We start from the raw sequence: 23940 nt of genomic DNA on the forward strand, positions 1-23940 counted from the left end.
ACCAAATCTGAATCCTCCTTCACTTGATCCAACACTTGATAAATTTCACTTAACCTGATGGTGTTGAGGGGCAATCTGGAATGCATTCTCTTCCGGACGTCAAGGTCATCCTCGGCACTTGCCTAATAATCTTCTAAGTGAAACTTGTGTATGAACTTGATGCCAGCAACCTTTCTAATTTGGCGGTAAGGATCATACTGGGCCCTGGATGTATAAAACAGTAGGCGATAGAATGCCAATTCCCCTGCTGCACTTTCAGCAACTTCCAAGCATGGGCATATTTCCATGAAGTCACCCAAGACAACTGGGAATTCAATGGATTGCTTTTTCTTCTTCTTCTGCAATTGATCATAGGCAGTTAACTGTCTCATGAGCTCCAACAATATGAGCTTGTCTAATGGATATCTTGGCAATTTGTATGACTGGAATGAGAATCCTTGTGTCCTGATGTAGTTGAATTTACAAAATTGCAAGAATGTAGCTCCGTACTTTTGGACCAAGGCACTTGCTTGCAGCGACACCGTTACGTGCAACTTCTTCTGCATAAGTCGTGTCAAGTACATAGTGAAGGTGTCATTCGCCAACCTGTAAGAATTAACATTGTGAAGATGCAGCTGGGGATAACCCTCATGTACTTTCAGCTGAGCTGGTCCGCAACCCATAATTCCTCTTGCTGGCAGACCATCAAATCCTCCCCTTTGCGCAAGCATATAGAACAGGTAGGAGGTTGTGAAAAAGGTTTGGGACCTTTTTTCTTTTAAGTTTTTCAACTGCTCGTGCAAGTAGTGACTGATCAATCTGGCCCAGTCGATTAGCCAATTTGAATTCATGATCTCGCGTATGTAGAAGAACATCCAGGTCTCAAAGTTAACAGAATCTGAACACCCCATTACTTTGCTTATCATCTTTATCAGGTCCACATACTCCTGCTTGAACTCGAAGATAGTGAGAGTCTTTGGCATCTTGGAGGCATGCACTCTAGGCTTCAGCAACCACTGCTTATTAATCAAATCGGTACACTTGGCAGGACCTGCTTCATATACTGCCTGAGCTCCTCTATTCGTCTTGTATATCATGGAATAGTGCGAAGGAATTCCGAAAGCCTCACCAATTGACTCCGGAGTCAATGTTGCCAGCATCTTGCCATCTGGCGTTGAGATTGTCTTCCGCTCCAAATTATAATGTGCTGCACATTCCAGGACCAAGTCTGAGCATTGAATGGCAGGAGGAAAACCAGCTGCCGCGACAATTCCGCTTTTGACAATTTTGACAGTTGTTGGTGATGGATTGTGCCTTGCTGTCCTGAACATTCTGATCTTGAATGCAGCCAAATTGAATGTGCCTAAATTAGTATCGTTGATTTCTTCCCACCTTGAATTCAGTCGGGAATGAGGAAGGAAACCTTTCATTTCTGCCTTGATCAATTCCTGCCTGGAGAGGGTAGCTGCCTTGCTTGATTCTGCCATCCTAGGAATCATCTTGGAAATGATGAAAACAGAGACTAAGTATGACCACCCTTCACTTCTCCAATTCTTCTTTCCTGAATCTTGCACGTGAGAAATGAAATGCCTCTCCATGCTTATATAGAATTCTTCAAAACATCTTGCTAAGTTAGGAGGCATTAAATTAGCAATTGCATTCATGACGCATCATACTTTTCCAATCACTGTGCCATGCAAAAGAAACTTCCCATGCGAGTGAGTTTGAATTTAGAAGTTTCATTAAATGCACTAAGTCATGCGTCATACTTGGAAGATTCTCCTTGCCACCTCATTAATTTCCATTCTTTCCAACTTCGGAGGGAATTTGAAGGATTTTTTTCAAGATTTGCTTGATTTCATTCTAACTTGTTGCCTTCTACTTCTGAAGGAATTTTCACGCCTTTTTCACCATTCTCTATTTTTTAGGGATTCCCCTAAAATTTAGGAGCCAAGTTCGTCGGATAGAGAAATTCACCATGATTCCGAATCCATAAAATTTTCCATATTCCGATAAGATTCGGTGTCTAAAAATAGAAAATTCAAAAATTTGCCTGAGGGGATTTTTACTTTTGATTCCTCCTTGACCCTTTGGCTTTCATGCCTTAGACAAATTTTCAATTTTCAAGCTTGAACGTGGATTTTCATTGGAGGGGAAATTTCGTCAATTTTGTGAATCTTCCATGAATGCTTGATTTTGGCGCCCAGCTGGAGAGTAGGGCGGAATTTTGACTTGGTGGATGATATTCATGTTGAAAATGTTAGCTAAGTTCAGATATCTAATTATCGAACTTTGATGTGGTCAAATGACAATCAAATATATATGTATTATCTCAATGTACTTGTTATTGGGCTGGACCCAAAGGTAACGTGGGAAAGGCAATTCAATGTATCATTGGGCTGGGCCCAAAATGTAACGTGCAAAGGCATTTCAATAACTAATTGGGCTGGACCTAAATGTCCAACATGGGAAATATGCAATAACAATATAACATTAAATAAATAATGTTGCAAGCCGACCTAAGGATGTCTACCACCAAAAGGAGGATATATATAATCAACTTCAAGATGAAGTCAAACACATTCATTTTTGATATAGCAATGTGATCTACTCTTCTACAATTAGCGATCTGCTCTTCTACACTTAGCGATCTGCTCTTCTACACTTAGCAAATTTGCTGTGCTACACTTTGGCGAACTTCAAGGACATTGTTGAGCGAAGTTGTCAAGATCGTCTATGATTCTGCTCCAGCCTATTGGAGTCATCTTCTACTGATCTGCTCCTTTGGTCATCTACTGCTGGTTAGGGCTGCATCCTCTATCATCTTGCCAACTTGCTGTTTGGACAGCAATCAGAGATAAGTTTGTTATGTTGTAATTGCATACCATTGAGATAATACATTTCATAGTTTAAGGCTGGGGTTTTCACCTCCAAGAGGGAGGTTTTTCCAGGGTATTGGTGTCTTGTGTTTCATTACTATTACTGTTTATTCACAGTCTGATTATAGTTAATTGGTTTGTCTAGCATTTGAGCACTTAAAATTAACATGGTATCAGAGCTTTAGGTTCATTAATAATCAGATTATTAGTTGCTCTTCACTTTCAGTTTGTTGTTTTAGTTTTGCAAGATGGTTACAGGTCTGAAAGTAAAGGATAGACTTGAAGGTGCTCTAAATTTCACATCATGGAAGGTTCGTGTCCTCCTTGCCCTTGAAGAATTAGAGTTGTTACAGTTTGTGGAAGATACGGATTTGACTGAATCTTCGGATCCGGAAGAGTTAAAGCAGTTCAAGAAGAATGCCCTCAAAGCAAAGAAGTTCCTTATTGATTCCGTGAAGGATCATCTTGTTCCAGTCATCTCCAAATTGAAGACAGCCCGAGAGATGTTCAAACACCTAGAAGGGATATATGAGATCAACAACATCATCCGGACACTCACACTAAGGCAGCAACTTCTCCAAGTCAAAATGTGCAAAGGAGATTCAGTCATGTCCTTCTTCATGAAGATTTCAGAATTGAAGGGCCAACTCAGCACCATTGGAAGCGAGGTTGTGGACAAAGATATTGTCATGATTGTGTTGAATGGTCTTCCCGACTCTTGGGATCCCTTCATTCAAAGCATAAGTGGAAGAGCTGAATTCCCTTCCTTCGATCACCTCCGGTCAGATTGTATTCAAGAGGAGTCTCGCCTAGCTGCCAGAGAAATGCACAAAGGCTCTCATGGAGGAGATCAACATGTGCTTGCATCTCAACATGTTAGGAGAAAGGGAAGCCATTGGAAGAAGAACAATTTCAAAAGAGATAGAGACTTCAGACCTTCAACCTTCGATTCAAGGAAGAAGCCAAGAGATCTTTCACGTGTTCGTTGCTTCAGATGTGACAAGTTTGGACATTATGCCAAAGAATGTCAGAATTCGCCCATACAAGGAGAGGCCAACCTAAATGAAGTTGCAAACTCAGAAGACAATGAAGACTGCCTCTTCATTTCTGCCTTGTCTAGCAATGTGCCAACCAATAGCAACACTTGGTTAATCAACAGTGGTGCATCTAGACACATCACGGGATGTCGAGAGCATCTCTCAGACTTGATGGAGAAAGAGTCCAACCTTCATGTGGTAATTGGTGATGATGCTCAATATTTAGTAAGAGGCTTTGGTAGCACTTCTTTAAATTTAGAATCTGGTATGTCTTTGCATCTTAGTGATATCTTATTTGTACCTGGAATTAAGAGGAATTTAATTTCTATTTCTGCTCTAGAAGATAAAGGTTATCAAATAGCATTTTCTGAGGGTAAAGTACTTGCATGGCCTAAGAAATCCAGTATTAAATCTGCTCATGTTATTGGAAATAGATATGGCAGTTTGTATAAGCTTTCAGCTAACCCCATTCGAGCGCTCATTCATGAAGCTCCTGAATCTAGTGAGCTATGGCATAGAAGGCTCAGTCATCTTCACTATCAGGCACTTCCTTCACTTGAAAAGATGGTTAAAGGTATGCCTAAACTTAATCAATCTCATGATGATGCTTGCAAAGGTTGTGCATTAGGTAAGAATACTAAAAGTCCATTCCATAAAAGTGAAAGTAAAGCTAAGGAAAAATTAGCACTTGTTCATTCTGATCTATGTGGGCCTATGTCTGTTCCCTCACCTAGCAGATTTCTATACTATGTTACATTCATAGATGATTTTTCTAGAAAGAATTGGATTTACTTTCTAAAATCTAAAGAATCTGATGAAGTGTTAAGTAGGTTTAAGGAATTTAAAGCTCTAGCTGAAAATATGTCTGGCAAAAGAATTAAAGTGTTAAGATCTGACAATGGAGGTGAATACACCTCAAGTAGCTTCAATGACTTTTGTGTAGAAACAAAAATTAAGAGGGAGTTATGCGTTCCTTACAATCCTTAGCAAAATGGTGTAGCTGAATGAAAGAATAGAACCATTGTTGAAGCTGCTAAAGCTATGATTCACGATCAGGACCTGCAGACCTTCTTATGGGCTGAAGCATCCAAGATTGTTGTGTACATTCAGAATATATGTCCTCATCGTGTCTTGAAGAGCGTAACTCCCAAGGAAGCTTTTACAGGAGTCAAACCAGATATCAGCCACCTAAGGATCTTTGGGAGTCCTGTCTATGTTCATGTGCCAAAGGAAAAGAGGACTAAGTTAGCCCTTCGGAAAGAAGGGTATCCTTGTTGGGTATAGTGAATCTTCCAAGGCAATTCGCATTTACATTCTTGGTCAAAGGTACATTGAGGTAAGTAAGGATGTCACCTTTGAAGAAAATATTGCCTTCAAAAAATCTAAAGGTTCTCTTGTTGATAATGATAAAGAAGTTAATGATAATCAAAATATGGATATTGATACTAACCTTGAGAGTCAAAGGGAGCCTATTGAGCCTCATGAACCTATTGAGCATGATGATCCTCCTGAGCCTCTAGTTCCAACCGATGGACCTAGAGATATTGTAGTTAGCAAGAAAATACCACTTTGGGTTAGAAGCACAATTCAAGATGCAGAAAAGTTTGCTTCTCCCAATGGCACTTTTAGAGAAAGTAAGAGACCTCAGAAGCTCTCCAACTATGTTGCAATGATGTGCAACATCATTGAGGTTGAACCATCCAGCACCAAAGAAGCTATGAACCAAGAAGCTTGGAAGTTAGCTATGGATGAAGAGTATCAACCCATCATCAAGAATGATGTCTGGGATGTTGTGTCTAGACCTAAAGGTAAGTCTGTTGTTTCTTCCAAATGGTTGTTTAAAATTAAACATGCTGCTGATGGTAGTATAGAGAAATATAAAGCTAGATTTGTAGCTCGTGGTTTTTTTCAAAAGGAAGGTATAGATTATGAAGAAACATTTGCTCCTGTTGCTAGATATACTTCTATTAGAACTATTATAGCTATTGTTGCAGCCGAAGGTTGGAAATTACATCAAATGGATGGAAAGACTACCTTCCTTAATGGTGTTATTGAGGAAGAAGTCTATATTGAACAACCTGAAGATTATGAGATTCATAATAGAGAAATTCATGTTTGCAGATTGAAGAAAGCTTTCTACGGCCTCTAAGAATGATGTTGACCCTAACATTGAGCTTGGTATGAAAGAATTGATAAGTACTTAGTTAGTTTAGGATTTTATAAAAATGATGTTGACCCTAACATATACTTTAAAGTATTTAATGGTGAAATGTTAATTCTGGTTTTATATGTTGATGATTTATTTCTAACTGGTGAAGATAGTCTCATCATTAGGTGTAAGAAATAATTAGCTACTGAATTTGAAATGAAGGATCTAGGTCTAATGCATTACTTTCTAGGGTTAGAAGTGTGGCAAAGATCTAATGAAATTATTTAAGTCAAGGTAAATATACTATTGATATATTGAAAAGATTTGGTATGATGGATTGTAAACCTATGTCTATTCCTATGAAAACTAGCTTGAAGAAATTGAGTATTTCTACAGCTAACTCTGATTTTGCAGATCTCTCGGAGTACATGCAACTGATTGGATCCTTGATGTATCTAGTCAACACTGGACCAGATAACTACTATGCAATGAGTGCACTTAACTAATTCATGAACCAGCCAAAGCATGTTCACTTGGTGGCAGCCAAGCACATCCTGAGATACTTGCGTGGAACAATTGGCTATGGGCTGAAGTATTCGATCAACACAACAATCAACTTGGAAGGCTACTTTGATTCTGATTGGGCTAGAAGTGTTACTGACAGGAAAAACACTTTAGGAATTTGTTTCAGCTTGAGTTCCGCTATGATCTCTTCGGCTAGTAGGAAACAATCCTCAGTTGCATTAAGTACTGCAGAAGCTGAATACATTGCCTCAAGTGTGGCAACTAGAGAAGCAGTTTGGCTTCGCAAGCTTCTTGCTGGGTTGTTTGGACAACCATGGGAATCCACTGTTATTTATTGTGATAACCAAAGTTGTATTAAAATGTCTAACAATCCCGTGTTTCATGACAGGTCAAAACATGTGGAAACTCATTATCACTATATTCGTGATATGGCACAAAGAGATGCTATCCAGCTGAAATATATCAGCACCAATGAACAGGTTTCTGATGTTCTCACCAAGCCTCTAGCTCGGGTGAAGTTTGAGTACTTCAGAGAGAAGCTTGGAATGGTGGAGAACACAACATTGATTGAGAGGGAGTCTCAATCTTAGTGATGCAATTCAGTTTGCATCTTCCACCCTCTGCGGGCAATGCAAGGTGACAGTGTATCCTTCTCTGGGAGAAGGCTGAGGTGTAAAACCTCTTCCACCCTCTGCGGGCAATGTAAGATGGACATCATGAAATGAGTTCATGATATTTATGTGTTTTTACTGCAGGTATACTCTATGAAGTTTATACATTCACTCTTGCGGGCAATGCAAGATGAAAGTCATGAATGGATCATGACATGTGGCAGTTATCCTCCTTAGCTAAGAGGGAGTGTTGAAAATGTTAGCTAAGTTCGGATATCTAATTATCGAACTTTGATGTGGTCAAATGACAATCAAATATATATGTATTATCTCAATGTACTTGTTATTGGGTTGGACCCAAATGTAACATGGGAAAGGCAATTCAATGTATCATTGGGCTGGGCCCAAAATGTAACGTGCAAAGGCATTTCAATAACTAATTGGGCTGGACCTAAATGTCCAACGTGGGAAATATGCAATAACAATATAACATTAAATAAATAATGTTGCAAGCTGACCTAAGGATGTCTACCGCCAAAAGGAGGATATATATAATCAACTTCAAGATGAAGTCAAACACATTCATTTTTGATATAGCAATGTGATCTGCTCTTCTACACTTAGCAAATCTGTTGTGCTACACTTTGGCAAACTTCAAGGACATTGTTGAGCGAAGTTGACAAGATCGTCTATGATTCTGCTCTAGCCTATTGGAGTCATCTTCAGCTAATCTGCTCCTTTGGTCATCTACTGCTGGTTAGGGCTGCATCCTCTATCATCTTGCCAACTTGCTGTTTGGACAGCAATCAGAGATGAGTATGTTATGTTGTAATTGCATACCATTGAGATAATGCATTTCATAGTTTAAGGCTGGGTTTTTCACCTCCAAGAGGGAGGTTTTCCCAGGGTATTGGTGTCTTGTGTCTTGTGTTTCATTGCTATTACTGTTTATTCACAATCTGATTATAGTTAATTGGTTTGTCTAACATCTGAGCACTTAAAATTAACAATTCATTCATTTCATACTCTCCATGAACATCCTTGTTTGGCGCCCTCACCTAGCACTTGGGTGCTATTCCTTCATGAAGGAGAAATTCATCATTGTTTGGCTTCTCCATGACTCCTCTACTTTGGAGCCCTTCCATGTCTCTGGGCAGAATTTTCCTTGAGGAAGGAATTCATCGTCTAGTGCACTGTCCATGAGAAGACCATTTTAGCGCCCTCTTGTGTTCCTAGGCGACATTTTGCACTTGGTGGGGAATTTCTTCACTTCCATGGATTCCTTGCATCCCCCAATTTGGCACTCTTTCCCTCTCTTGGGTGCTATTTCACCCTAAGGAAGGAATTCACAACCTTTCCTTCCTTCCATGACCACTCCATTCTGGCGCCCATCCTTGGTCTAGGGCGCAAATTTGCCTAAGGGAAGGAATTCTCAACTTCTTCAATTCTCCTTGCACACTTTAATTTAGCACCCTCCATCTTCCTAGGGCGGGTTTTTGACTTGAGGAAGGAATTCCTTCATTTTGCATTCTTCCATGCCTTCATGGATCTAGCACCCTTTACTCCCTTTGGGTGCTATCTGGACTTGGGCGTGGAATTTCTTCATTTTGTGCTTTTCCATGACACTTCTCCTTGAGCGCCCTTTCAACTCCTAGGGCGGATTTTTGCCTTGGCTAAGGATTCACAGACTGCGTAGTGAATTCCATGATGCATCAACTTTGGCGCCTTCATGGGTAGCAGGGCGGCATTTTGACTAGGTGGAGGATTTAGTGAATTTTGTGAATCCTCCATGCCTTCTTCATTTTTCTAGACTTAGAGAATTTTTCCTGAGCTTCCATTTTAGGAGTGGGCTTCCAGCATTCAACCATCTTCCAGCTTTCTTTGTTTGCTTTCTGACTTTCCGGAATTAGAAATATTCGCAAATGCTTGATCTTTGTCACCTTGTCCGAATGGTCCTGTTAGAACAAACTTTCCAAAAATAGAAACCTTTAAAATGTCAGCGTTAGACCCTGTTGACGTGTATTTTGTACACAGCCTAACACAGAATAAAATACCCAAGGGTACCTTATCCTCTCTTGAATAAAGTTTCCGAATGCTGAAGATATCGCGAAAAGGATCAATCGGAGAAACTTCAAGGTTCTTGTATGTAGGATCTCTACGTGTGGATAAGCTCTTTGTGGTATGATGTGATTTGCTGGAATCACAAGGGGACTTACATTTGATGATTGAACTTCTGATTTGCCTTTGAATATTGCTGGAACACAGGATCTTACTAACTTTGACTTGAAAAAAAGGAAAAAAGAGGAGGGTGAGGAAAGGATCTAATCCTAATACTAAGAATGTAGGAGCAATGATTGATCTTTGATGAAATTCTAACTAGGTCTTGTTTTGACATCGCAGGACCATCTCCACAAGGCTAGTGCGATCTTCGAAGGAAAGCTTTATGATGTTCAAATCATCACTGTAGGCATAGACACCATCAAGTTGATGCATATCAATGAAGAAGCGACAAATTGAAATTGAGCTTAAGCTAAACGATTCCAGTTGACTACACAAGGCAAGTCTGCAATCAACAAACTGCTAGTAGTATGGATATACGAATTCCACCATCAATCAATCACATTTCTTCCATTCATCTAATCATCTACCATCTAGGATTGAAGACTCAACAAGAAACCATGCATATTGCAAGAAACAACACACTTCACCATTACTTCAATGAAAATGGAGTTTGTTTACAATCAATGGCAACAATTTCTTGCCTTGTCCTCCTATTCTACTCTAATTGCTATTCTATCAACTAGCTAATCACCTTCTAACTACTCTCTAATTGCTTTCCAACTCCTTCCTAACTATTTCCAACTCTCTAATTGCCCTTTACAAAATGAAGAGTCGGGGTTTATATAGTGCCCACAATACAATTCGATGGCTAAGATCAATTTGAGATCAATGGCCAAGATTTTACAATGAAAACCCTAATTAGGGTTTGTTACAACCATTACATAACATTTAATGCTTGACCAATGAAATAATTGTATTGCTTGGACACATGTCCTCTCTGGAAAATTCCACCAATGAATAGCCGGGGTAGGTACATAGAAGTTTGTGTCACCTCTCGTGAGTTAGGTACATTGAATCTGGACATGCTGAGGTGGACCACATTGACTGGAGAGGTGAGGACTAGGATGCCACCTCATTTGACACTTGGTTGATACTCAATTTGGTAACGTTGAGAAGTTAGCCTTAATTAATTCTTCTGGAACTATCTGCTTCTTCAACGAACCCTTTGCTTTGACTTCTTGTGTCCTTGATTTGCAGGATGATGATGTACCTCGCCTTGGAACGCTGGATTGGAAGAGGTCGTCCTTGTTGACGTTAGTCCAAAGAAGGCCGTCCTTGTCGATGCTAGGTTGGAGGAGGTCACCCTTGTCCTTGCTTGATCGTTCTTGAGCTGGCTTGATTTTCCTTGAGGAGAGTCTTCCGACTTGTAGATCTTTCGAGCTTGGAGTCACCATCTTGATACCTACTCAACATTTCAAAATTAGTAATATATCTTGAAATCTAAAAATTAAACTTTAAAAGGAAGATTCAAGATTTCAATTAGGAACTTCATGATAAATCTTGAGTTATCATTTCCTAATTTAGGATTTTCAAAGCAAAATTTAAATCTTTAAAAATGGTGCCAAGGTGATTACGCCATACCTCCTCTTGAGAATTAACTCTAAAAAAAAGCTGAATTTTGGCTAGGCAAAGTGTAGATCACAGTTCTCCCTTGGATAAAATGCACCTCCTTTAGCTTGGAAAAGAACTCCACCTTCCTCTTCAAAAATCTGGAAATTCGCCTTCAATCTAGCAAGAAATACGCCTCTCCAATAGCCTTCAAGATGAATTTCGCCTTCCTCAAATTGCTCTTCAAGTTCGTATGAGAGATAATGCAAGAATGATTTGAATTGTGAAAAAAAACACCTCCAATATATAGAGCGCTCACCTTCCACTTACCCATGAGGCCGACTTGGCAAATAAAAGGTAAAATAATAAATAAAACCTCAAAAGGAGTAGGCCGACCTAGCAAATAAAGGCAAAATAATGCCTTGTGCATTCCACATTATAATTTTAATTTCACAAAAAAAATTAATTTTAAATGCCTTTATAATAGAAATTCGATTTTTTTGAGGCCCAAAATTAATTTATTAAATGCCAATTTAATTAATTTTTTCAAATATTCCAAAGTTAGCAAATTTTGTTGAATTTCAAGGAATGTCAACGTTCAATTAATGCAAAAATGAAGGATATCATCAATTTCGCCCTGGACCCTTGGTGAAGGCCAGGAGCGATTTTTCAATCTAGACCTTGCATATCTCCTTTTTTTCGTCCAAAACTTCATCTAGGCATTTAAATGGTACTTTTAACTGGAGCTTTGAGTTTAATTTTATTTGATCTTTAGGAGGAGCGTACCTTAGGACATTTTCGCCCTGGTCCCTTGGTGAGGGACAGGAGTGATTTTTGTCTTTTGGGTTGATTCTCTCCTTTGTGGCCCACTCAAGTTATATTCAACGGACAGAACTCGCTTCCCTTGGCCTCCTCAAACCGCAAAATTACTTAAATCTTGCAATGATAATGCAAATTTGGATTTCAAGCTCCGGTCCTTCAGTGAGGGACAGGAGCGCTTTTTGCATTTGTCATCAAAATTTGCAACTCTTACATCTCAATTCCACCTCGAAGCATCTTAAACATCATTTCAAATCCGTGCCTTGGCTTAGATTTGTCCAAACTTGGCGAGAAGGACTGGATATTAGGTTTTTCGCCTTGGTCCCTTGGAGAGGGACAGGAGCTATTTTGCAAATCCAAGCTTATCCGTCCTTTGTTAGCCTTCCAAATTATATTCAATGGATAAATCATGTTTTCCTTGGTCTCTTCAAATCATAAAATTGTCTTGATCTTGCAAGAACAGTGCAAATTTGAAATTCAAGCTCCGGTCCTTCAGTGAGGGACGGGAGCACTTTTGCAATTACAAGCCAATTCGTCCTTTGCTAGCTTTGAAAATTATCTTCAACGGATCGATTGTGTCTTCCTCCACCCACCTCAAACGCGAAACTTGCTTTTCTCTTGCCTGAATCTTGGCTTGAGGGAAAATCGCTCTGGTCCCCTGGAGAGGGACAGGAGCGCCCTAGCCAGTCACCTTGGTCCCTTGGAGAGGGACAGGAGCGAACTTGTTACTTAGGCCGATTTTCTTTATTGTGGCGTACTTAAGTTATATTCAATGGATAAAACACACTCCACTTGACCTCTTCCAATTGTGAAATCACTTAAATCTGGCAAGGATAATGCAAATTTGGATTTCAAGCTCCGGTCCTTCAATGAGGGACAGGAGCGAATTTTGCTCTCTAGGCCAAATCGTTACAATTTTCATCAAAAAATGTCTTGGCTAAGGAAGATATCATCTTACTTCACGCTATGAATAAAAGTTAATGTCCACAAAAGGTCTAAAATTGTGCATATAAAGAAAAGCGCTCTGGTCCTTCAGTGAGGGACAGGAGCGAATTTGACCTTCTAGGCAAAAACTTCATCATTTCATTGTTTTTGATCAAGTCTGGATGCTCTATCATGCTCATTTCGTCCTTCACCATGCTTTTGATGTCTCAATTTAACCAAACAAGGCCAGGAATGGCTCAAATAAGTATTTTCGCTCTGGTCCCTTGGTGAAGGACAGGAGCGCTTTGCCTTGGTCCCTTGGAGAGGGACAGGAGCGAAATTCGCTCTGGATCCTCAGTGAAGGACAGGAGCGAAATTTGACTTTTTGAACTCTCTATCAGGATAATTTTTATGGAATATAACATTTAAGTATAAGAAAGTTTCTTATACTTTAAGTTATATTCCATATATACTTTCAGGATGTTTGAGAGTGGTTTCAGACCTCCAGGAGTTATATTGCAAAATCTAGTTTTTTGAGGTTTTTCAGTTTCCAGACTTAGTCAAATTTCAGGATTAGGACATTCCAGACTTAGCCAAATTTCAGGATCAGGACATCACTCAAGCCGGACTTGCTATCCTATTGATCTCCCCGACAGCACTCAAAATGCAAAGGCTAACCAACAAAACCCTAAAAGACCTAGAAAACAAACCCTAAAAAGCAAAAAACATGGGTCCCCATTTGCAATGGGGCGATGTGTGAATACGTCACAACAGACCCCTAAACAGGATACAAGAACGACTTACTATAAATAGAAACTTACTAAAAATAGGAAGTTTGATTTTTGGCAAAATGACAACATTCCGGGACTCAGTAAAATCCCTAAAAAATAGGAACTTTCTAAAAATAGAAAGTCGCTCTGTTTTGGCTCAAATTTTATTGGGAGGTTCCTTGAAGGGTCTTGATTCTAGTCGTATGTTCATTTTTTCCAAAACCCCAACAAAAACCCCTAAAATCTAGGACAAAAGGCAAAAACCCTAAAAAAGGACAAAACAGGCCCTAGACTTCACCAAACTCGCTCAAATGAAAAGCAGATTAACTTCAAATGACCCTCGAACATGCGCAAAGCGGAGAGACCGACGAGACTGCCACCAAAACTCACAAAAAACCAAGACCAACCGACCAAAAGGGCCTAAAAGTTAGGGGGGTCCCTATCTAGGATGGGGTGATGTGTGATTAGGTCACAACACTACTCTGATATTAAGTTGCAAATTTGAACAAGGAAATCGTATTGTCAACAACTAACAACTTAGCCAAGGTGTTTGGAAATTTGCAAGGTTTGTGATTTTAAGACAAGTTTTCTCTCATTTTTCTGAGAGAAGGAACAGGTCTATCTTGTAATGGAATTAATAGTATTTGCAGAAGTTGATTTGGTAGGCCCTATGGATATCCTTTCGAGTTGAAGCAAGGTTGGGCTTTCCACATATTATGAATTTATATCTTTTTGGTTCATTTTCATTATTCTCACATTTGGTGACTAGTCCAGTCATAATGTTTTGTAATGTCTCCTTTAGATTTACCTTAGATTGTGCAACCAACTCAATGGGTGTCTACTCAATTGAGGGGACCCATACTCCTGCATCTCCCTATTATGTTTCCTAGCCCGTTTCTAATAAGAATAATTACCAATCCTAAACCCTTGATGGAATGGCAATTTAATTCATTAATAAATAAATTAATGTTTTCATAGGAGATTCCATAATAAACAATAGGCTTATCCCTATTGCATACCAGTTACTTGTAAAATGTAAATTGCTGCTTTTTCTGGATTTAATTCAGATCAGAATCTCTTATCTGATTGATTGATCCTTTTTGGATGCCTTTATGGGATGAATGGTTCTTCCTTTAATATCTCTTATTTGGATAGAGTCATACCTTTTTGTAACACCCCTCTCCCTTGGCAAGAGTCACAGCTCTTGAGCACTGCCCTAACAAGTTTAAGTCAGCTCCTTGAAGAAATTATTATTATTTGAAAATTGCCCTAAATCTAGTCTGTCCCTTAATTAGTTTTAGTTGGTCCTCTTTTGAATGGTCATAGCCGATATTAATTATTTCTATTTTGGGTTGGCCCACTTTGCTTATTTCTATTTTGTGGTCATAGGCGGGGATATGACAGCAGTATAATGAGTTTATGATTTATGTTTCTCTGGATTGTGGCATTCACTTTTATTATAAATTATTGTTTGGCACACTTTCACGTATCATAGTTTAAACTTCAAAAAAATTGTGCATCAACATTTTTTTCAAATGATGGCAGGCCTACTCCTGCACACAATAAACTTCACATTTTATATATTCGTTATGATCAGATTGACATATAGATCATTTGTAACTTTGAATAGCATATTATATTGAGCTAATCAATGAAGTATCTGAAATTCCCTTTTTTGGGGGTGCTAGAGATTACAAAATTAGGCTTTTTTTATTTATTGATTAAGTGAACACTTAGGGCTCTCTCCCATTACATTAAAAAGCACCAGAGTTCAAAATGAATACATAAGAGTTCCTTAAGAGGGATACAGACTGCTTGGAAGCCAAACTGAAAGATATATGTGGCATGTAAAATTACCAAAATTTACCTTCTTACAGACTGAGCACTGGCTACAATGCCATATACCTTGAGACTGAATATAAAAAAAATTTAACCACTGACCAATATAACTGTCTAAGCAGAAACATACAGTAGAGATTAAAATATGCTGCTGCACTCAGGGTCATATGTGCCTTCTTTGCCAGGGCTGCATTCTTCACAAGGAACTTAATTGCCTTCTGCATTTTATGACATTGAAACGCTCCTGGAATGGAGAGGATTTTTCAGGCCTGATCAGTTCAAGAACATCCTGTGTCACAAAATTAGGCTTTTGATATATGGAGATGTTTATTTTATTGGGAGATAAGCCATTTTCTCATAATGGGCCCTAAAATATTTTATGCTTTTGAAGGTTTGAGCTTGATAGCAAGATGTATGTCATTGGCAATTTGAATGTATTAACCTTTTTGTCCTGAAATATGGAATGGTAAATAAAGTTGGAACTTGACAATGCTTTTTCTTGGTGTCCTGAAATACGTGATTGGATGTTAGTACTACTGCACTTGGTTTACTTTTTTCTTAAAATCAGAAATCAAGGGTAACATTGCATGCTGATTTCAAGGGCTACATTTTTGTTATTGGAATTTTAGGATGGCACAGAATGCCGGCTTTATGGTCAAGCTTGACTTTTGCTCTGACCATGGCTAACAGTGGGTTTCTTTCATTTGAAAAATTCTTTGAAGTTGTATTTTTAATTTTGTTCACATGTATATTGTGTAGTTTTTTACTTTTTTGTAAGGTCTCACATAGCAGATGGAATTCCCAGTCAATTTTTTTCTGTACAAATGATGGCAAGCATTTTTGAATGGCAGTGTTGTGTGCTAATTTGCACTTGAAATTGGTTATGCCTCTGCAGAGCAATGCTTATGATAGATCAAGTGCTCCAAAGCATTTCCGTATATTTGGGTGGCTTCGTCGCCTAGAGGGTATGAGCGAGGAAGCTTTACAAATGTTTCTGCTGGGAGAATTTACTTATGATCTTAAAAAAAGCAATGCACAGACATTCAATCTGCCAATTGAGACAACAGGCAAACTTGTTAACATGATAAAGTTGGATGTACAATCAAATCATGGAAGTTCTTCCCATACTTGTATTTATCGCTTGAGGGTTCATGGTAAAGAGCCTGATGTCCCTAGACTGGCAGAAATAGATGCTTAGGCTTGAGGAAGTTTTTTCTTACACCACCCTTGAGAAGTGTCGGACAATTTTTAACGGTCCTTCACTCAACTGTGTTATCTAGAGATCAAATTATGAACTGTGCGGCTTTCTTTGACCATTGGAAAGACTTGTGCTTGGTGTTGTCCTCGTTTGTAATTTACATGTACAATTTGTTTTCAGGCTTTTCAATTTTGAGATTTGTATCTTCTCCCAAATGAAGTTGGGAATGGTAATATGCAGGCAAATTCTGCATAACACATGATAGTTCTGTTGACAGCAAAGCATTTGTGCTTACAGCCAGTTTTATCTCTTGATGAAGCAAAAGCTGAATCACCAAAGTTGGTATTTGTGATGGCTCTCATGTATACATGTGTGATGCTCTATACCTTTCAGAATATCTGGTAAGCACTTTTTAATTTGAGTGTTCCCTATTTTCAAAATTCATTCTGTTTTCTATTAACCGAGATGAATATTGCAGTTGTTTTTCATATCTTGTTCAACTTTCGTGGTTAATCCATCACTCCATTCTCAAATTTTGAATATATTGCTTGAAGCCTGATTGCTATTGCAGTAGAAATATATATGATAGTAGATTTAAGCTCAAAGCATGTGAAATTTCATGGGGAGGATGCAATTGTTCTAATCAGATATATTTCATCAAACTCGGTCAACAATAATGTGCTCCCACAAATGAAATGTCAATATGATCGCTGGAATAGATGCTTAGATGGTATCACAGACAGTAATAGTTACATTGCCATGGACCACCTGAATTAAGTACATAGCCTGATATGCATTGATGCTATAAATGATAATGGTGCAAAGACATGAACTTGGTCTGATTTTCTAGAATGGCACTTAAAGCCTGATCCAATTGCTAGTATGAGAAAGCTCTTACGAATTCTTTACTGTAGGTTATTCTGGTGATGTATATTTATTGTATTGACTTTAATAAATGAGGAGATTGTTATAGCTAAAGCGGGGTCTATGGCTATACCCTCTTTAGACACAAAATGCTTTAAGAGTTTCCGTTTGGGAATAACACAGATTGACCTTTTGGATTCAAAGAAATTCCAAAATCTGTGCATCTTTTGGATACTCTTGCTAGGTGCTTATAGGTGATCTTGTTTGTTCAAGAAGACAATTTTATAGTCTGGGAAGATAAGATTATCTCATTAATTAAGCCCTGGAAGGCTATACCCATGGCTTTTTGGAACGTTGCACCTATATTTCATAAGCGCATTCTCTGATAACCACGGCTCCCATTTTAGTTGTGAAGGCAGTTTTATACTGGTCATTATCATTCACCCTTGTATGTCTCACAAATCCATCGATTTTGATACAATTTGTAGTGTTTCGTCCGTAGTTCAAGAATTCATGTGAGTACCCACAAGCAATATAGCATGGTGAATGCTTGCCAAAAAAGTGTCTAAAAATTTACCAACAAATTGCAATTTCATGAGAAAAACTTGGTCAGCATAAAAATATCAGTCTACCTATGAAAAGCAGTCAAATACATTAGTTTTTTCACTACTATTCTGAGCATTTAGACCCTTTTAACATATTTGAGCATTGAACAATTTTTTTTGTAAGTTCATCATTAATTTGCATGTTTTTGAAGAATAGTTTACAAATTTATGTGCCCTTCAATGTTCGGGAAAATTTATCGTGTTTATGAACTATGATTTGGTCCATAGATGGGAGTGAATAGTGGTTTTTGAGTGAAAAATTGTTAATATCTCTAAATTCCACTCAAAACTTGATTCAGTGTTTTTTTTTCTTACTAGGACCAAATAAAATGTTTGATTGAGTAATTAATAATCTAAAGCTTCAATTAAGTCAGATGACCATTTTTCATTAATGACTATTTTGGGATTGAAATGCCTATGACTTTTGCTGATCGGCATCATATTAGGCATAAGCTCTATGATATGTTGTATGACGTTTTGGTCATATCCGTTTATATCTTAATAGCTCCAAATTATGATATTATATTTTGACATAATTTTACAAAACTATCATCTTCGTTAGATGTACAAACCTTTACACTCTTGAGGACAGTGTAAGGAACCATTTGTATGTGTTTGTATTATTCTGTCTTTTCTATTATTTTACTTTTGCATTCTTGGATATGATGATAAACACATCATATTCTCAAGGATAACCCAACCTTTTCGCAGCTTGCTCATCTTTAGTGGGATGCTCTTATGTCCATAAGACTTCCATTCTCTTCTTTTGTAATTCTTCAGAAAATTCATCTTTTTATTGTATGAAGTCGGGGGAATTTTCTGACCATTCTGAAAAAAATTGTATTATAGGTCATTAGTAGGCACATGATAACTAACAATGAGCTTTGCATGACATTTTAAAGAATATTCGTAGAAGTTCAGTTTGCAAATTTGTAGAGTGCTCATCATTATTCTCCAGCAATGAGATTTTGTGAAAAAAACTCTAGAGTAGAATTCTATTGGTGAGTTTTTGGTGCCATTTCATGATTTCATGAGTTCTTGGTGAGTATTCCTTGGGAACTTGGCAAGTTTGACCTTGCAACTTGTGTCTCAAATAAAAATGTGGATTAAATGTTTCATAAATGCTATGTTTTTTTTTCATTATAAGCATCACTTTTTGCTTTTAAAAAAATATATAAATGGTGTGCCATGAAGGTCTATGCGGTAAGGAAGGCCTTCATTTTAGACTGAGTTTTTAGTGTGAATACTTATTCACACATGTTCAAGGAAACTTTCTAAAAGTTTTAGTTGTCATGAGATTTACTTGATTTTTATGTAATTTTTTTTTTAATTGATAACATATAGTATATTTTATTAATAATTTTAGAATGTACAATTACTAGATAACAGTATCGTCACCATTCCAACTTTGTGCAAACAAAAAACAGAGCCAAAATCACCTATCTACCATGTCAGACCCATATATCATTTCTAGTGAAATTTACATCCCCTCGGCCATTACATTTGTGGCATGAAGCCTACATTAAAAAACCCCAAGCCAAGAACCCAAAACCAAAATTTGTCTTAGAGGTGACACCCAAAAAACCAAATCCAATACATAGCATTTAAGCAAAGACGACCAAAGATTCAAAAACATGTCGCTACCAAAAAAAGAGGCAACAACACACAAAGGTGGATGAAGACCATACCACCAGACCATGCCTTCACCTACGTCTCTTGCCATTCAATTCCTTCTTTGTACCCTGCCTTGCCTCTTCCTTTTCCCTTGCCTACCATTATCACCACCATCTCCATCCACCGCCACCATAACACCACACCCAACTTCCTCCCTTTGCTTGAGAAGGTTTTTCAGAGAATCCCAAGCAATGAGGGCCTCTGCCCACCTTTCATTTCAATTGAAACCTGTTGGCCACCTCATAAAAGGAACCAATTCATGCAATTCGACAAATGTGGAGTTTTCAAAACCCTCACTCATGTCGAAGCCCACTCCAAAACTGAATTTAAACCCATCAACCATTCCCACCTTTCATTTCAATTGAAACCTGTTGGCCACCTCATAAAAGGAACCAATTCATGCAATTCGACAAATGTGGAGTTTTCAAAACCCTCACTCATGTCGAAGCCCACTCCAAAACTGAATTTAAACCCACCAACCATTCATCATCTACAATCGAGTGCACCACCCACATCACATTATCTATGGTATCTCCTAGCTCCAATCCCCACACTACCACCATAGTCACAATATCCATGTTCGTCTAATAACGGTGTTTTGCATTTAGAAAAACTTCTCCCAACAACATTTCCATCAAGTGGATGAATTCCTCATCACCCATTTTGAAGAGTGTCTTCATTCTCCTCCTCGAAACCTGCCCAAAAAAAGCAACTTGGGGCTCGGAAGTAATAAGGGGGAAATTTGCCTCCTTACTAGCTCTGCCACTCAAGATCACAATAGAGAGAAAGAGAAAGGCATGACCGAAACCAAAGCCAACTGATTTGTTGCCAGTGCAACTTAGTCAGTCCCATAAATCAATCAATACCTCGCCTCTTCATAAATTTTGTTATTATTATTCAGAATGCCAAGGCACCATCATTAAAGGGAATGTTACGAAAATCTTCAAATCGTACCTCCCCGATCTCCTCAAAATTCACTGCCCATTTTGAAAGGGTGTTAGCTATCTCATTTGCCGAACGTCTTACATGCCCAACCTAGAATCTCCATACAAACGCTAACTCACTTCGAATTGCTTCATATGCCACACTTGAATCTCCCCCGAGATGATAGCATTAATTATTATTGAGTCTCCTTCTAAATGTAATTTATGACTCCCAACTTCTTGCCAAATCTAATAGCATTCAAAGCTGCTAAAGCTTCTGTTATGTTATCAGTCCCATTACCAATTCCTTGAGCCCCGACGACCATGATTTTTCCTCTCCAGTGTTGTGCCACGAATCCTATCCCAGAAGGTCCATGATTACCCTTTGATTCTCCGTCAAAGTTATTTGTCATCCAACCTTCCTCAGGGCAACACCAATTGTTCTTCACAAATCTATCAGCATTCGGATTCCCCTGATGAAGCCCCTACATGGGCTTGAGTTTAATACCCAACCATTTCTTCTATGTTTTTTCATCATTCAATGAGGAAACATTAGGACACAATTTTTGTGAAGCAACAACTCCCACAATTTCTTCAATCAAATGATTTATGCGGTTAAAAAGCCTCTACTAGTTCCTTCTTGCCAAATCTAATAGCATTCAACGCTGCTAAAGCTTCTGTTACGTTATCAGTCCCATTACCAATTCCCTGAGCCCCGACGACCATGATTTTTCCTCTCCAGTGTTGTGCCACGAATCCTATCCCAGAAGGTCCATGATTACCCTTTGATGCTCCGTCAAAGTTATTTGTCATCCAACCTTCCTCAAGGCAACACCAATTGTTCTTCACAAATCTATCAGCATTCAGATTCCCCTGATGAAGCCCCTACATGGGCTTGAGTTTAATACCCAACCATTTCTTCTGTGTTTTTTCATCATTCAATGAGGAACATTAGGACACAATTTTTGTGAAGCAACAACTCCCACAATTTCTTCAATCAAATGATTTATGTGGTTAAAAAGCCTCTACTAGTTCCTTCTTGCCTTGGAAAATTCTCCTATTCCACTCCTTCCAAATTTCCCACACCACTGATGAAGGGCATACATTCCAAACACAAGAGAAGAGCGACATTTTATGCCCCCGGGACCATCCATTAAATAATTGTTTTAAAGTTTTTGGAAAAGGCCCCTGCCATTCCAACTTCTGTTGAATCATTGAGGAGCATTTATGTGCCACTTCGCATTGAGTAGCAAGTGATCTACATTTTCATCATTTTTTCCACACATTACACATATAGAAGGCCCCAAAAAACCTAATCTTTTCCTCCTTTCACCTATTAAAATCCTCCCTCGGATGGCTAACCGAGCAAAAGCACTCGCTTTTTGGAGGCAATCTCTACCCCAACATAGTCAAGAGGGCCAACTCTCCTCTCCCTCCCTACTGTCCAAAATTTGATGGTCAATCTTAACTAAATATTACGCACCACACCAGACCACTTTGTCTTTCTCTGCCATTAGTAGAACTTGTCTACTTCGGAAGAGTTAGACCATTCTAGCTTTTTGATTTGGGGTAAGATTTTCCCCATCCAAAGATTTCCATCTCCATTCTTCACCAAAAGCCCCATGTCCCAACTCCACATAGTCTCTTACGCTGCTTCCCCATCTTTGACAAAACAAGAGTTTCATATCCAACATATCACTCTTTTTGCCCATAGTCGGCTTTCCATCCCACGAGTCATCCCAGAATTTCGTTGTGGATCCATCCTCAACATGCCAGGATATGTGATTAGTTATGATCCGTCTACAAGACAAGATAAAGTTCCAAATTGCAGAACGATTTGTAGGATTTCAAATCGTGAAGATTTGATGATCCAGATTTGAATCCAAATATTTTGCTTTTAAGATCTTTACCCAAAGTTGGTTCGGTTTGGAATATATGCTCCAAACTAGCTTTGCACCCATTGCCTCATTCATAATTTGCCAATCTCTTAGGCCTACACCACTCACCTTTTTTGCTCTATAATTTTTTTCCCAAGCTAATAAAGGGATTTTATCTTGCTCTCTAGCACCATTCCAAAAAAAATTCTCATCTTCTGACTTACAACTTTCACCACTTTTGGTGGAATTTTCAAGTACATCTTGGAGAAAATTGGAATTGCAGAAATAACAGATTTCAACATTAAAATCCTACCGGCTCAAGATAACCACCGACTTTTCCATCCATCCATCCTCCAAAGACAAACATACACTAAATCTTTCCACAAATTCGCCCTACATGCTCCCTCAAACAACGGAGTTCCCAAATATTTGCCTAGCAAAGATCCAATCTTCATGCTCATTATTCTACCAATTTCCAATTGTTTCTAAATGGGAGTATTGAAAAAGAAAATCTTAGACTTCCTTCAGTTAATACATTGCCCAAAGGCCCTGCTATACATGTCAATTGTAGCCTTCATCACCCTCGTCTCCCAAAACGTTGATTCCCTCGTCAATAAAGTATCACCCACAAATTAGAGATGAGGGATAGGATCCAAACCTTGAGCAACTTTTGTCCCTTTCTAGACTCCATCTCGTTTCTTTCTCAAAATCAATCTCCCTAATGCTTTAGCCATAATACTGAAGAGAAAGGGAGACAATGGGTCTCCCTGCCTAATCCCCTTATTAGAATCCAAAAAGCCTTGTAGACTCCAATTCACCAAAACAGAAATCTAGGATAGTTAATACATCAACCCACCCAGTTGGCCCATTCGCTGCAAAAACCAAACAAGGACAAAACTTTTAATAGAAATTTACGGTTTACCTCATCATAGGCCTTCTTGATGCCTAATTTGACCATCATTCAATCCATTCTTGCACTTCTAATCGAGTGGATTGTCTCATGAGCAACAATAATCCCTTCCACAATGGACCTCTAAAGTGAAAAACCACTTTGCTCCTTTGAAAATATTGAACAAAGGACCTTCTTCAATCTATTTGCCATAACCTTCAAAATGATCTTGTTATTGGTATTACACAGGGAAATTGGTCTGAAATCTTCATAAGTTCGAATTTCATCCCTTTTTGGGATCAAAGCTATAAAGGTATTATTCAAATCCCTCAACATAAAACCACAACTTCTTGATTCTTCAACTACCTCCCATATGTCAACAACAAAAATATCCCAGAATTTTTGAAAAAAGATAGTCGGAAAGCCATCCGGCCCAGGCGCTTTCTCCCCTCTTCCAAAGAGATTGGTTCCATAACCTTTTATTTTGAGCTTTGGGATCACATTTCAAAATCACCCACCACACCTCATTATCCATCCTTTCTTCATGTTCAATCCCATTGAGCATCCCGAAAAAGTATCTAATTGCTTCATTATTAATGTCCCTAGGATCATCCAAAATTCACCATTCAAAATTTGCTATAGAAAAGATCATGTTACACTATCTTCTACCCTTAACCGAATTGCGGAATTTTTTTGGTGTTTCTATAAC

At 38.4% G+C, this 23940-nt stretch overlaps 1 protein-coding gene across 2 annotated transcripts in view; it reads left to right on the plus strand.

Moving 5' to 3' along the window:
* The window catches only part of LOC131875485 (SUN domain-containing protein 1-like), a 43564-nt gene extending 26721 nt beyond the window's left edge, over positions 1-16843 (plus strand). For both annotated transcript variants that reach the window (XM_059219924.1, XM_059219921.1), the window contains one exon: positions 16097-16843. In XM_059219924.1, coding sequence (XP_059075907.1) covers positions 16097-16399 — 303 coding nt within the window. In that variant the 3' untranslated portion in view covers positions 16400-16843. The remainder of the gene's footprint in view (positions 1-16096) is intronic.
* The last annotated feature ends 7097 nt before the right edge of the window (positions 16844-23940 follow it).

Source organism: Cryptomeria japonica, chromosome 1 (assembly GCF_030272615.1).
Source record: "Cryptomeria japonica chromosome 1, Sugi_1.0, whole genome shotgun sequence".
NCBI classification, from domain to species: Eukaryota; Viridiplantae; Streptophyta; class Pinopsida; order Cupressales; family Cupressaceae; genus Cryptomeria; species Cryptomeria japonica.